Source organism: Podarcis muralis, chromosome 3 (assembly GCF_964188315.1).
Source record: "Podarcis muralis chromosome 3, rPodMur119.hap1.1, whole genome shotgun sequence".
NCBI lineage: Eukaryota > Metazoa > Chordata > Lepidosauria > Squamata > Lacertidae > Podarcis > Podarcis muralis.
Genome location: NC_135657.1, coordinates 18389056 through 18405185, shown reverse-complemented (window position 1 = coordinate 18405185; position 16130 = coordinate 18389056). Strand labels below are relative to the sequence as shown.

General features: G+C 47.0%; 1 protein-coding gene across 3 annotated transcripts in view; it reads right to left on the bottom strand.

Annotated features, from left to right (window-relative positions):
- The window catches only part of PPP2R5D (protein phosphatase 2 regulatory subunit B'delta), a 55012-nt gene that overhangs the window by 5091 nt on the left and 33791 nt on the right, over window positions 1–16130 (bottom strand). For 2 of the 3 annotated variants that reach the window (XM_028724892.2, XM_077925504.1), the window contains exons 11-15: window positions 11902–12072; window positions 10763–10890; window positions 9072–9173; window positions 5095–5167; window positions 2128–2244 (exon numbers count right to left, since the gene is read on the bottom strand). In XM_028724892.2, the coding sequence (XP_028580725.1) occupies window positions 2128–2244; window positions 5095–5167; window positions 9072–9173; window positions 10763–10890; window positions 11902–12072 (591 nt within the window). The remainder of the gene's footprint in view (window positions 1–2127; window positions 2245–5094; window positions 5168–9071; window positions 9174–10762; window positions 10891–11901; window positions 12073–16130) is intronic. The other variant, XM_077925505.1, reaches the window with a different exon arrangement.

Below are 16130 nucleotides of genomic sequence, written 5' to 3'. Positions count from 1 at the left end.
AAAGGGTTCCCCAAGCGGTGCTATGCAGCCTTTGCGCTTTCTTGCAAAGCATCACCCACCAAGCAATTCCAGCAATGCATGATGTCAAGCTCACACACCGCAGACAGCAGCGATGCCACAGGCAGGAATGAGGAACTAACAAAACTGCACACAAAGCTGGCAAGTTAAGAAAGCGAGCCAAGCCACAGGCTACAGATCAACAGAGAGAGAGAGGGAGAGCGGGCAAATCATAAACAGAATTCAGCATGGAGAAGACAGTCTAGAAGACATCCTATTTTGCAGATGGGAGACACACAGAGAGGCCGAGAAGCAAACATAAAGGCTAACTGGTGAATCTTAGATTTCTTCATCAGGTAGAACTACAGCCTGCTGTTTCTTTATCTTTTCTGCTTAATAGGCCTGTCTCACAAAGTGGGAAGATGGAGGATCGGAAATAAGCGCTCCAGTGCTCCCACTCACTAACGTATGAGCAAAGGCATTTAACCTGATCGTAAGCATGTTTACTTGGACAAAACGGGATTCTGTGCCTGGCATTTGCCATCATAACGCAGCTCTGCATATTGAGCTGTATACTTTCTGCCCGGTTGCATTCCCTTCTAACAGCCACAGGGCTGGCAGGGGTGGGGTGGGCATGTTGGGCTGGCAATGGATGGGACTTCTGTATTCTCCCAAAGGAGCACAGATGTGCAAGCTCTTCCCAATGCTTCCGTGTGGGAATTTGCACGGGGAGCAAAGGTAAGCAGAATGGGAGCTGGGGGAACAAGGCTGGTGTAGCTGGGGCGAGGAATACAGGGGAACTGGCAATCTTTAGGGGCAGAGCAAGTATGCCAGGAGGGAAGCAGCAATCACTAATGGGAGGATCCTGGTAGACGCCCAATCATGGCGGCCCTGACCACATGGCCATGGCTGATCTGCAGTGCCCTGTGTAGGCACCACTATCCCCCATAGTTCAAGGTGTGACACTGTGAGGAGGGATGAATATTCTGGCTGAAACAGAAAGCATGTGACTTGGCCAACACAACATGCCAAAGGATGGTTTAGCTGCTCCCTTCCTGCCTTCCCCTCTGCTCCACTGAGTTTGTCAATTCATGCAAAAACGACTAAGCAAGTCTGTTTGGTTTTGTGCAACTGTGCAGTTCTCAATTTCTTCTTTCTTTCTTTCTTTCTTTCTTTCTTTCTTTCTTTCTTTCTTTCTTTCAGAAAGGACATTGGAAACAAGCAAAAGACACACTTTGGGGTGGGGGGGGCGTGAGCAGGAAATAACACTTGCATGGCAGACAGTTCTGAGGGCATGGGACAGCCGCTTGCTGAGAGACGCAAGGTTTGGCTTGCACTTCAGCGGTGGTTTAATGAAGAAATGGTCGGATCCTTTGTGAACTAACCACCATGCAAACATTTCCAGAGAGGCAGCCGTGTTGGGTCTCTTGTAGCAAAAGCAATCGAGTCTTGTGGGACCTTAACAGACTTGCGACGGCACAAGCTTTACTCATGCTCACTTCGTCAGCTGCATGAAGCGAAACCTTAGTCAGAAGGTATGTGTTGGGGAAACTGGCATGGTGGGATCGAAATGAGACCCCCAAAAAATACAGTCCGTGACAATTAAGTGTTTAAATCTATATTAAACAAGCACAGCGTTTAGCAGACTGGTGTCAACTGCAGAGATAGGAACCTCTGGCAAGGAAACCACGACTGTTTCTTGGGACTGGCTCCTTACAAGGTGTTAGCTCAGCAATTGCCACAGACCTCCCACCACAAATCTGTTAAGTCTTTAAGGTGCCACAAGACTCTGGCGATGGGTTTGACGTCATGCAAGTCCCAGCTGCCGCAAGCTGCAAGTGTGCAAAGGCCCTCCAATCTGGCCCTCCAATCTAAATGAGCCCAAGACAACTGAGAGCCAGGCATGAAGTCCCCGCCCAGCCTCCCCTCCACTGCCCTCTCTCACGGAGAAAGAGCGGAAGGTAGCCTGAAGGCCTACAGCCTGCCTCTGGAGGTGGGTGGTGAGGTCTCTTATTAGGGAGAAGAGGCTGCTTGCTGGCGAGGAGTTCTGCTGGTCACCAAGAACCCCTTCTGCTTTTCACATTACAGAAAAGGAATCCTGACCCACTGGAGGATATAGAGATGAGTCACCTGCACAGCCTCCGTTTCCATCGTTTTCTTCAGTAGCTGTATGTCCTCTGCAGTGGGGGTCTCCGTCTCCATGCAATAAACAGGAGGCAAGGGTGGGGGGGCGCAATACATGGGGTACTGCAAGAACACAGCACATAGAAAAATGGGAACGCAAGCTCAGCAACTCAAGTACTGAAACGCCGAATGTTTAAACACATATATATGTAGGTTAAGTGTGATAAAGCACTGGAGGGGGAAAAAAACCCTTTGCAGCTCGCGCTCTCCCTGCTTGTGAAAATGGCACAAGGGATTAGAAAAGGTTAAAACTTTTCTCCCGGTTCCCTGCAGCTTCCATGCGGGATTTCTCCCCCCTTTTCTGAATTTTGTTTTGTCAAAATGGCATTGGTGTCACAAACTCCAATTAGAGCGGATTATAAAATTCAGTATGTCCAAGGTTACTGAGGGGGTCTAAATGACCCCAAAGTGGTGAAAACTCTGGTTTTTAACATCACCACAGCCACTTTGCATTAAGGTAAGAGTTGCCAACCATTATTATTATCATCATTATTTGGTGGTGTTGTTCCTATCTTCAGGAAGCTTTGGCTTAAAGGGGGGAAGAGCAGAGGCGCATGAGGCCCTACTGGAATTAATACTGAGGATTTACTACAGATCCTAGATGCAAGGGAACAAAATGCATTCTACTGAGCGAGACACCCAGCTCTGTACTGCCTGCACAGACTGGCTGCAGCTCTCCAGAGTTTCAAGCAAGAGATTCCTGGCAATGCAGAGGACTTGAACCCAGGGCCTTCTGCATGCAAAGCAGATGCTCCAACCACTGAGCGATGGAGAGCCCTTCCACTATGGGGATCAGACCAATGCCATGATTCAGTGTAAGACAGCATCCTCTGTTCCTACAAGAGCAGTGCTAAAAATAATATTTCATTTAAAATTTCGTATTTGTTTTTTAAAAATGGGAGTTGGAGGGGGAAAAGGGGTGGATTCCACTACAAAGTCCTGACAGCAGAAGCCCTCACAAGGACTTGCGGATGTGCAACAGGGCCTTTTCCCTCTCTCCCTACCCCCAAACTGGCTTGGGGGGGTTGACAAGAGCCCAAGAAGAGTCCATCTGCAGGAGGGGAGGTTTGTTTCATCTGGAAGCTGAAATGCTTGTTCTGAGGGAATGTGTGACACCGAATTCCTAAGGCAGAACGTATCAATTTGGCTTCCCGACCTGATTTGTAAAGTGTCACGCTTTTTAAAACCGCAGGGCTTTAAAACTGAGAAGCACACAGATGAGCACTGAGCACTTTGAATCTTTCCTAAATCACACTCCTTCTGACACAGATGGCTTATATAAAGCAGGAGCCAGGAACCTGTGACCCCTCCAGATCTGGCGAGACTCCAGATCCCATCAGCCCCAGCCAACAACGTACAAGGATGACGAGAGTGGGGAGTCCCACAATATCTGGAGGGCCACAGGTTCTCCCAGGGCCCTGCAACAGAGTATTTCCTGGCCTGGCCTCACTGATGGTGAGAAGAAAGAGCCCTCTTTTATGTTACTCTAGTTTCAAGGGAGCCACTCGCAGATATAAGGAGCTTCCGCTGAGTAACATGCAAAAGGGCACAGGAGAGTACCTGCAGGCTGTGCTGTTCCCTAATTATGTTTTCTTGATGCTAACCACTTCTGTTTCCAAAGGTCACTGCTCCAGGGAAGGGCCGTAGCTTGGGGGCAGCGGACAAGTTTTCCGTGCAAAGGTCGTTTACGTAATAAAAGATCCTGCTTGTTTGCTAAGATCAATGGCAGAGGCCGTCACGGAATCCTCACAAGAACAGTCAACTGGGCTGGTGAGCAAAAGGGAAAGGGCCTTCTTGGTGGTGGCCTCACAGTTGTGGAACTCCACTACTGTAGAACTACTGAAGGCCCCTTTCGGCATCATCCTTCAAACGTGACTCATCTGCCTTTCCGTAACAAAGTGCTTTTACACCACTGATTCCCAAGACTTTGTGCTTCCTTACGTTTCTGGAATCCTATGTTTAGTATTCAAAATGGGCATCAATTGCATCTGTGGGGGCTGTGCCCTAAAAGGCAGCAAATAAATGCTATAAATAAAGCAATGGTCCCAGGTTGAATTACTCGCCTTTGCAAGTAGGGGTGCAAAATGCTCTTGGCCTGAAACTCTAGAGAGCTACTTCCAGTCAGCCTAGACCAGGGTTGTCAACCTGGTCCCTACTGCCCACTAGTGGGCATTTCAGGATTCTAGGTGGGCGGTAGGGGGTTCTACGGCACAAGCTGAATCCTCCTTCTATCGGGAACTGGTGGGCAGTAAGGAAATTTTACCATCAAGAAAGATGCATTGGTGGGCGGTAGGTATAAAAAGGTTGACTACCCCTGGCCTAGACAATACTGAGCTGGATGACAGTTGGCTCAGTATAAGGTCCCATGTTTGTTCTAGAGATACCAAAACTTACCAAGCTATGAAGCAGGCATTTAGTAACCATATTTGAAATGAGCAAACAGAGGTGACAGGAGCTGATTAAATACCTGGATGTTACTTTGCCAGGAAGTGAGAGAGAATTAAACTGTGTGTTTTAGCAAATACCTCGTGGAGACATATCTACCGTGCTCAACAAAGGAACCATTGGTCTTGTTATTTATAATCTCTTATCTTCTGCATCTGACAAGAATTGCCATTTTACAGACAAGGAACTGAAGCCAACAGCAACTCGACTATGGCCATGCAGAAATTTAAAACCACAGTGCAGGGACAGCCAACCTGGTGCGCCCTTCAGATTTTGCTGGGTTCCAATTTCCGTCGGCATGTGCAACAACATCTGGAGGGACACAGATTCCCTGTCCTAGGCATAGTTCAATGCTTATTCACTGGAGCAAACACATAGAGTTTATCGTTAAGGTAACAAGTTTGTGGTTTGGTAACCTAAGAAAGTACACTACCAAAATATCTTTCCTCTGTTGCTAACAACTATTACCTGAGGATTTTGGCGGGCCAGCTCCTCAATCTTGTGCCACATCTCTTCTCGTTCCTTCAACCTGAACCGCCCTCTGAAGACGAAAAGGAATTTATTTTAGGGTGGGTGTTATTTTTTTTATTTAGACATTGAACCTGCACCCTCCCTCTAGTTAGACTTTTAACCTGCGCCCTCCCTCTAGAGCTCTGGTCAAGTTATGCCATTCTTCAAAACCCAATCAAATGCTCCACATTAAACAGATATATTAAGTAATTAACTGCCTTCCACACATATCAATGTACAAAAAACATTAAAATAACTAAGCAGTTAAAAATACAGCAAACAACAGCAGGTGTGTGTGTGTGTGTGTGTGTGTGTGTGTGTGTGTGTGTGTATGAAAAGTAGACACCCATGGCACCCATTCATCCAGATGGGAAAGCCAATGGGACAAAAATGTCTTCAGTTGGTTTTGGAAACTGCAGACAGCCTGCCTGCTATATCTCAACAGGAATGCTATTCCACAAAAACAAGGGCAGCTCCACTGAAAGCTTTCCTCTTGTTCCGAGTTACTGTGTACTGGGCTTCCGTTATCTTTGGAACTTGCACGAGGCTTCCTGCAGGCTGTCTACCAAGTGGATTCAAATGTAAACACATCTACCCTGCTCTTTCCTTTTTTAAAAATTAAGATGGCTGAGGAATCGCTCAAGCCGCACCTCAAAGAGACAAGTTCGTTCCCAGCTGATCCTTTCACCTCAGATTACTGAGGGACCGCAGTCACCCCGATTTGTCCCTATCTCCAAGAGTAAGAGTCCTCTTAGTTCATGCCCTTTTCATAAAGGAGGCACAAATCCCTCATCTGTGATCTTCCCCTCTTTCTTAATCTTATTTGTGGCACAACCCCAAGGAGCCCACCCCCTCCCCAAGGCTTTGTAGTACCTCATAGGTCAAGTTCTCCTTTGCACAGAACCGAGAGCTTTGCAGGACTGGGAATGCCAAGTACAGTTAAACTCTTAAGTCAGGCAGTTTTGCTGGGGGCAAAGAGTACCTAATAGGCTCAACCCTGTGCATGTTCAACTTGCTCTGAAAAGCCTCTGCTTCGAAAAACTGGTTGCTGGGGGTCACAAATGGGTCCTGTTTGCAGGCTTCCCGTAGGCCAGCGTAAGAACAGAAAGCTGGACCAGATACATCACTGGTGTGATTCAGCAGGGCTCTCCTTGGGTCCTTACAGTGGATATAAATATTTAAGGTAGCCACATGACTCTTCCTTGGTTGCTTTTAGTTTAGAAGCCCTGTTGGATTCAGTGGAGTTTATTCCCAAGAAAGCATCCACAGGACTGCAGCTCAGCCTTCTCAATGGGGACAGAGTGGGGATGGAGAGTTGCGAACAATGGGATGGCATTCGGTGGTGGCTTTGCACTACAGTGGTACCTCAGGTTAAGAACTTAATTCGCTCTGGAAGTCCATTCTTAACCTGAAACTGTTCTTAACCTGAGGTACCACTTTAGCTAATGGGGCCTCCTGCTGCCGTCGCCACGCCATTTCTGTTCTCATCCTGAAGCAAAGTTCTGAACCTGAGGTACTATTTCTGGGTTAGCGGAGTCTGTAACCTGAAGCGTCTGTAACCCGAGGTACCACTGTATTGTAAAGCGCTTCTGCAGCGTAAGGCAGAACACCCAATTTCTGCCAATCCTCCCTGCCCATTGACAGCCCCAAACACCTTCCAGAAGAGCTGCTACCGAGGGTTGTGGAACCTTGCAGAACTACAAGAGCCTACGGGGCAGAGGGATTGCAGGTGGTGGCCAACAGTGGCAACTGAGTGCCCTACCTTATGGGATTTCCACTAGCACAATGCCACAGCTGGGTAGTTTAGCTAAGGTTCCTGCTGGGCTTAGGAAGCACAGTGTTATGGTAACCCCCGTTCCTTCGAGAAGATTAGACCCAGAAAGTATCTGCTCCGCCCAGTAACCAACAGGGTGTCTCTGGGCTCCATCTTATCGCTTGTGCTTTCTAACATCTTACACTGTGAGAAGTCACGGCTGCGGTGTCCCCAGTATGTGGCTGGCAGGCTCCTCTGTCTCTTGTTTGAATCCCTACTAATCCCAAGGAAGCCTGTGAAGTCTCAAACAGGTGTCTAGAGGTGGTTTAGAGGGGGCTGAGGGCAAGCAAGCTGAAAGGAATCCAGATACGACAGAGGTATTGCGAGTGCGGAAAACAGCCAAAACTTGAAAGAGGTATCCAACCACTCCTGGATGGAATGGCGCTTTCCCCTGAAGGATAAAGCTCACAGCTTGTAAGTTCTTTTGGACTACCTGTGGAAGTGCCGTCGGCGAGGCTACTGCAATGCATTCCACGTGGGGCAGCCTTTCAGAAAGATTCAGAAACTTCAAGCGGCTCAGAATGAGGCCACTCAGATGTTGGTAAGGGCCAAGGGGGTCAGATTACGCAGCTCCAATATTGCATCAGTTGCTCTGGTCCCTGGTGAATTTCTTTTGCTACTGATATCCCATAGGGCTGCAATGGGGCCACCTGAATAAACCTGTTTGCGCTTTAAAATCAGCCCTGAGCCGACTGGTTAAGATCTAATAGGCTAGCAGGAATAATAAACAGGGTGTTCTGGCAGTGGTCCCTCCCCCCTTTGAGGAATTCCTTTCTGCCTGATTTGCCTGTGGCTCTTAAAACTCCCATTTCTTTCAGGTAGCTTTTTCTTAAATGTTCTTTAGGTGTTGCTCATCTACCATCGTTTTCAAGGTGTTTTATGTGTACACCAGTGCTGTACCCCCCATGGAAGCTGCTTGTGCCGTAGCTTCCATAGACCACACCTGGCAAAAAGCTCAAAGAAGGCACCAGCTCACGTCTGGTCAGCTGCAAACCAGGTTTTATTCCAGAAACACAGATTTACAGTGGTACCTTGGGTTACAGATGCTTCAGGTTACAGACTCCGCTAACCCAGAAATAGTACCTTGGGTTATGAACTTTGCTTCAGGTTAAGACTGGACCTCCAGAACGAAGTAAGTTCTTAACCCGAGGTACCACTGTACTGTCTCTGCTTTCACCTCTGGTGAACCACATTCCCGCCATCCCTGAGTCTTTCTGCAGACTCATAGAGGGCTGCCTCAGTATAGTCCTTTCTTCAGTGTCCCAAGTCTCCCTTTTCCAGTCCCGTCTCCTCGGAGGTAAGTCCCAATCCCCAGGGACAGGCAGTTCCTCCCAGAGCTGAGGCTCTTCCCCAAAGAGGGGTATTCTGCCTCAATGCCCTTGCCAGGGTTAAATCCAGGGCCCTATGCCTCCCCAGGAAGCAGTGGGGCTAGATCAGCACAGGCTGTTAGTATTCCCTTCTCTGACTTAGGAGAACAGCATGAAGAGGACTTCCAAAAAGGAATTACAGCCTGCATTCTCCCAACCTCTGTAGAGACACATTATTTAAGCATCCAACTAGCCCAGTCTCCCAATCGTGATGTGCTTCAGGTCCCATCAGCCCCAGCCAACATAGGCAATGGTCAAGGATGATGGGAGACTGTTCTCCAGCAGTATTGGGTCCTTTGCCCATTCCTCTAAGTGAGGTAAGGGAAATAACCCCCTGAACGGTTAAGTCCAGTCAAAGGCGACTATGGGGTTGCAACGCTCATCTCGCTTTTCAGGCCAAGGGAGCCAGCGTTTGTCCACAGCCATCTTTCCGGGTCATGTGGCCAGCAGGACTAAGCCACTTCTGGTGCAACAGAACACTGTGACGAAAGCCAGAGTGCACGAAAACACTGTTTGCCTTCCTGCCACAGCAGCACCTATTTATCTACTTGCCATGCTTCCGAACTGCTAGGTTGACAGGAGCTGGGACAGAGAAACGGGAGTTCACCCCGTCGCGGGGATTCAAACCGCCGACCTTCTGATCGGCAAGCCCAAGAGGCTCAAGTGGTTTAGACTTGGTAGCTGCTGTCAAGTGGGATGGCCCCACTAGTCGCAGGGTTAGCTGCGGGCAGAGTTTCCCAGCCACCAGTACTCACTTCTGCTTCTCTGCCTTGTACTGCTGTGTGCAGTCGTCAAACAGCTTCTGGTTCATCTCCATGAACAGCTTCAGTGCATTGTAGATCAACCCATGGATTGTCCTTAAAAAAAGGGGGGGGAGAATGAATTAGAAGGTGGGGAAACTGCCCTTGCACAGAAGAGATTTAATGGACCAGGACAGTAAACTTCCAATACCTGATATAAAAAGGAAGGACAGCTTCAAATGCCAGGACACACCCGTTTATTCCCCCCACTACCCCTAAGAAGACCGACAGAAATCTGTAAGTCAGGGTGGGGAACCTGTAGAACTCCAGAGGATATTGGAGCCCAACTCTCATCAGTCCCGGCCAGCATGGCAAAAGGAGTGATGGGGGCTGGAGTCCAACGGATCCCCCATCCCAGTTATAAATTGTTGTCATGGTTGAGAGACAATGGAGTGTGCCTCCAGGGGTGAAGTCAAACCACTTCATTAGCAGCACCCAAGTGACCTCCCTGGGGTGCAAGCCTGGGCAGTGTATATGGAGGCCAATGTGGCACAGTGGTGAGATTACTGGACGAGGACCTGGGAGACCAGGGTTCGAATCCCCACTCAGGAGTTGCTGGAAGGAGGCGTGCAAGGCACCATCCAATCATCCTAGGGACTCCACTCCAGATTTGTGCAGGGTTAATTCCTTAAGGCCTTTTCTTCTTCCGAAGAAATCCCATAAGGCAGTGGAGGTTTAGGATCAAGAGTATTTCTTCTAGATGGGCTCCCTTCCCTGGTTGAAGAGCCCCATGTGCCTCTCACTTCCTTCTACAGCACATGACCGTTGGACCAACTATTGGTCTCGCCTGCTCAATCCGCCAGAGCTTGTCTTTGCATGAAGAGGAAATCCCTAACTCACCAAGGGTTGAGTGTCAGGAGCTCGTCCTACACTCGAGTAGGACCCTGGTAGAGACACATGACCGACTGGCATGTTCTCCCTCTCCTGATCATTCGTCCGGGAGCTTCAAAAGCTTTCTTCAGCCCAAACATCACAGCAACCGATGCCAACAGACACTGGCACACTTAGGGATCCGCAGAGTGTTCGCACTTTGCGTAACAGACCTCAGCAACTCAGCATTTTGGCTAATCTACTTTATTTACATATAAACACACACGGAGCACTGCAACATGGCTCCCTCTCTCTCTAGCATCAGACAGCAAAGAGAAAGGACAAAGGACAATAGTCCCACTTCACGGAACATAGTAACACAAACATCCTGTCTCCGTCACTTCCCACTCTGTGGAGTCAAAACATACACCGTCATGTGAAAGACAACAATCCCATGACTGCAATCATGGAGCAGGAATTCTAACATTTGAGACCCATCGGCTACCCTCACTTGGTTGAGCTGGCCAGTCAAAGCCGTTTCCCAGAATACGGCCATTACTGCATGCTGACAGGTGAGAGCTGAGTGCAGCGTGGGGACCAAAGGCGGACAAACCACATAAAACTCCCAGTTACAAATGATCTGATAAAAAGAACAGACTCAAGGGGAGGCAACCTATTCCATGCATATTGCTAGCAATCATCGTCATCAGAGCCCTTTCCTTTCTCCCTCTGCCAAACTTTGCATGAGTGGCAACAACAGGCCGTGGTAGAAGAGCAAGGCGAAGCTCTCTCAGTTGTACTTCCACTCATGCCCAGCGCACTCAGAAACGACCTACTTGTTCCAATGACTTTTGGAATTCTTGTAGAGTGCAGGGAACATGATGGGGAGAATTTTGGCTGCATTGTCACTGATCAAGCTCATGATGTATTCATTGTTCCAATAGTACAACGCCCTCTCGGCCACCTGTACAAATAAAGCAAAACATAACTTCTGAAACAAGAGAGACCTTTTAAAGGGGGAAGCAGGTAATGCAATATGAAGGTGAATTAACAGAAACCTAGTGCCCTTATCACAAGCAGAAACCAATTCATTCTATTATCTGCTGTGCAAGCTACATCTGGAGTACAGTGGCCTGTTCTGGACACCACATTTTAAGGAGGACATTGACAAACCGGAACACGTTCAGTTGAGGGCAATCAGCCCAATGAAGGATAGCTGAAAAAGTTGGGTGTGTTTAGCAGGATCGAGAGGAGATTAAGGCAAGGCATAATAACAGCCTTCCACTATCTGAAGGACTGCCATGCAGAGGAAAGAGCAACAAATTCATTATCTGTTGCTCAAGAAATCAGGACTGGAATGTGTGGAAATAATTTCAGCTAACTTTTTGGGGGAACTTCCTAACGGTAAACACAGTGAGATCATCTGAAGTGGGCCACTACACTGATGAGGAAAGTGTACTTTCCAATTGTGCTAACTATAAAAACGTTCACTGAATAATTGCTCATCCTATGCATCAACATTGGGACGCGGGTGGCGCTGTGCGTAAAAGCCTCAGCGCCTAGGGCTTGCCGATCGAAACGGTTGGCGGTTCGAATCCCCGCGGGGGGGTGCGCTCCCGCTGCTCGGTCCCAGAGCCTGCCAACCTAGCAGTTCGAAAGCACCCCCGGGTGCAAGTAGATAAATAGGGACCGCTTACTAGCGAGAAGGTAAACAGCGTTTCCGTGTGCGGCTCTGGCTCGTCAGAGCAGCGATGTCACGCTGTCCATGTGACCCGGAAGTGTCTCCGGACAGCGCTGGCTCCCGGCCTCTAGAGTGAGATGGGCGCACAACCCTAGAGTCTGTCAAGACTGGCCCGTACGGGCAGGGGTACCTTTACCTTTACCTATGCATCAACATGCTTCAGACTTTCAACGTTTCACTCTGCATTTGAACAGAGACTAAAGCTGTTGCCAGCATGCTGAGTTTCAAACCTACCTGGAAGTGTGGGCTGGAGACACACTTGGCCAGTTGCCTGAACAGGGGTTCCATAACCTTCACAAACTCCGAGGGTTCAATGACATCTAATATTTCTTCCAGCTCATTCAGGAACATCACTTCCTTGGGACTGTGTGTTTTTGGCCAAAACTTCAGCAAGCCCATAATCACCTGAACAGATGAAGAAATGAGATTTTTATGAGGGTTAGAGAAACAAGCAGGAACATTTGTTGGTGATAGCAACAAGAATTTTAAGTCTGGAAGAAATTCTTTTTGCCAATAGTGAAATCCGGAGGCCAAAAGATAGCAACTTATCCAGGACCTTTATCCTCCAAGCTTGTTTTTTAAAAATGTGCTTAATTAGTCAAAAGGCACAAGATATAGTGTTGATTTACTTAATGTGACATAATTAGTGCACATACAGATTTTTGAGAAATGTTTGATTTCTGTTGAAAGTTATTAATCATCAACACAAGGTGAAGAAGGGGAAGAGAGAGGAGGGCACAAGTTTTTTATCTGCCTATCTGTATAACTCCAAACCATTGTTTAGTGTTGCATCTGAGCATATCCTGCATCTTACACTGCATTCCAAGAGGAATCCACAACATGGGGAGCATTTCAGAAGGAGGTATGCTTGTTTCAACGCAAAGCTAGAAATCTCTAGCTGCTTCTGTGATGTTCAGCCCTGTAAGCTTCAATTAGTTTCATGAATCAACTATGGTTTTAGTTGTTTATAAATGAGAAGGCAAGGAGTGAAATTTGACCAGAAATCCTAGTGAGATTAATCTAACCAGTAAGAATTTGGGACATATGTTGTTTTGTTTAAAGAATGCTTTAATTCTGGTGTGTGTCTGTCACAGGAAATGGCAAACATTCCATAGGACCTTCTCTTCTGGCAGCTTTTGCTTATTGCACTGAAAATTTGCACACTTTTCTTAAAGTATCTCAAAAAATGCAGCTTGTATTAAGGTTTTAGAAACCTATAGGTTTCAGAAACTGATTAAATAATAAATCAGTTAAAAGGGAGGTGGTTGTTTACCTAAACATTCTGCAGCTGGTTTACACCCTCAGTGCTTGTCTATGAATGCTTATATTGCAGTCATCCTCTTGACTGCTTGGAAGAGAGATCTGCCTTAATTTTTAATCGGGCCCAGAAATTAATATTGCTGCAGAATAGTGTGTGAAGCAAACGTAATAATGCGAAGTCAGTCACATATTTATCACTGCAATGTTAAACAAGGTCTGCGTTACACAAACGTGCTCCTCCCCTAACCCAATTTCAGTCGCTCTACTTATGACTTAACACCAATTTCATAGAACCTGGAACAACAGACAAATCAAGTAATCTAAAGACAATCTGCTGCACTCATTACACTTGTCAGCAGCGCTAACTGAAGTATCTTTTTACCTAAGCTTCTATGCTTTCGAAGAACGTGCCAAGAATACTTTGCAGCGGCCCAGCCTGATTTTTTCCAGGGCGTCAGTGCAATCAAAGTTCAAACCACAGATCAAAGAAGGCAACAATGCTGTTTCAGGAAGGACGGCAGCGTGTCCTAAGTCACAAGGATCCAAAGGGCTTCTGGGAAGTGAATTGCCAGGCATGGCAAAAAGACCAGCCAAAGAGTAGCTTGCCTATTCTAGCTTTCCTGATTTGTGTCAACATATCATAACCAGAAGTAATTCTAATGGGAGCGCAATGGATCTTTCACAATTCAAATGAGAAGTATGAGGAATGACTTAGCCCCCCACATTTTTCTGAAGGGTCCCTACATGAGAGTCACAGCCACCTACTCATCTAAGTTTATGCAGCCTTATATGGTATAACTATACAATAGTAATACTAAGCACTGCAACAATCAATGCAGATCTTTTCAGCTAGAAAATGTGCCCTTCTTTCATAGTGACTTTAGCTGTGTTTTCCTTAAAGTTCTATTGTACTTTGCAGAACTTGCACCCCATTCTTTCGAAACAGAAGCGCCTTGTGTTTTCAGTGTTCCTAAATGCTTAGCTTTTGGAGCACACAGAACAAGATCTTCTTCGGCGTTCTTCCCAATGCGCTTCTCCAGAGTGACCCTAGGAGTCAATATTCAGGGGCTGACTCTCCTCTCCTCACTCTGATTGGCTCCCGTCAGCAAAAAAAAGGGTGAAAGGGCTTCTTCTTAGTGGCTAAAAAGCTCCCCTTTCATGCTGATTGATGGCTGTAGGATGCTGGTGACAGGGATGGCCGCTGCAGAAATAGTAACATGTCTCCAACTCCCATTGACACCACACCATTACACCTCTGTTCAGTGTAAGTCAACTTCCCTATGCTTTTTATGTTCACAGGGCAAACTACTTTTAAGCCATTCGTGTTGATGGTGAGATAAGCTTGCATTGTTTTGCCACCGTCATAAACTCTACAATACAATACAATAGGTCAACAGTGCAGAAGCGGTTTGATCTTTGAAAAACCCAACTTAACTCCTTATTTACAGAATTTACACACCGGACTTTCTTTTCTGCCGCATGAACAGCCCTCAAGAGTATTTACAACCATACAAACGACACAATAAAAACCAGTAACGTGAAAGAAGTGAACCATGATTCAAAAAAATATAAACAAATCACCCAGCACTCTCAAAAAATAATCAAAAACAAAATTTGAAAAATCAAATCGGGGTCACTAAACAGTATTCGCAACCCTCCAGAACAAAAGAATGCCTCCTCGGATATTGTACCCTGAGTCCATTTATGGTTTAAATAAGATCCATCACCCGCACTCTGAAATGGGCTTAGAATCTAACTGCATACATAGATGCATAATCTTATTTATATGCCGGTTTTCCAGTTTAAACCACGCTCAAGGCAGCTTACAACATGCAAAAAACACGTAACAAAAAGTAGTCATAAACAGTAAATAAAATATTAAAAGATGAACAACCGAACTGAACAATTTCCACGCAAATCACAAGGATCTAAAATGAAGATACAAAAGACCAATAGCAAATAACCCCCTGCCACAAGCAAGCAAGCAAACAAACAAACAAACAAACAAACAAACAAACCCAAACAACACCCCAGCCACAAAGAGTGAGCAGCGTCTAGGGCACCACCAAGATCTGCAATATAATGCAGAGTGCTGCCGTTCAAAGCCCCAGCCAGCAAGGTCTGCCTTTTCTAGGCTACTCCATTCCATCACACCTCCCTCCCCTCCCCCCCTTTATTTTCCCTCTCCCATTAAAGTCTGTGCTCAAGCAAACGCTGGGTTTTCCCCAAGCCTGCTGGCGATTCTCTTTTGTGTAAGCGTGGTCTCCTTTTGGCTAGGTAAGGAAAGGCACTCAGAGAATGAGTCCGCTATTAGTATACAGAAATCTCCGAAGGCCGTATGTGCACCATGCATTTAAAGCGTTGTCGTATGTCATTCGTCATGGTTTCCCCCTAAAGAATCTTGGAAAGTGTCATTTGGTTACAGGTGCTGAGAGCTCATAGGTTGACCCCTATTCCCCTTACGGAGCTACAATCCCAGGAGTGGTTTAACAATCAATCCCTCTTGGCAGGGAATTCTGGGAATTGTAGTGCTGTGGGGGGAATAGGGGTCACCTAAGAACTCTCAGCACTCTTAATTGTAAAGACGGAGCACCCTATATGCATTACAATACTGTGACACCAGATGGCGCTGTGGTGTCCCGCCTTTCACCAACGGGATTTCCCTGTATGACATTTACAACGCATTTAACTGAATCACTTTTTTGAGCCTAGGGCTTGCCAATCAGAAGGTTGGAGGTTCGAATCCCCGCGACGGGGTGAGCTCCTGTTCCTTGGTCCCTGGGCTCCTGCCAACCTAGCAGTTCGAAAGCACGTCAAAGTGCAAGTAGATAAATAGGTACCGCTCTGGCGGGAAGGTAAACGGCGTTTCCGTGCGCTGCTCTGGTTCGCCAGAAGCGGCTTAGTCATGCTGGCCACTTGACCCGGAAGCTGTACGCCGGCTCCCTCGGCCAGTAAAGCGAGATGAGCACAACAACCCCAGAGTTGTCCACGACTGGACCTAATGGTCAGGAGTCCCTTTACCTTTTAAATCCACCCATTGTCTCAGAAGCCCTTTTCCCCTCCAGAGATTACTGTCTCCTAACATCTCTCAGCACACTTAACGAACTATAGTTCCCAGGATTCTTTGGGGGAAGAAGTCATGACTGCTTAAGGTGGTATGGTGCTGCTTTAAACATACAGTGCAGAGAGGGCCTAACAGCAGC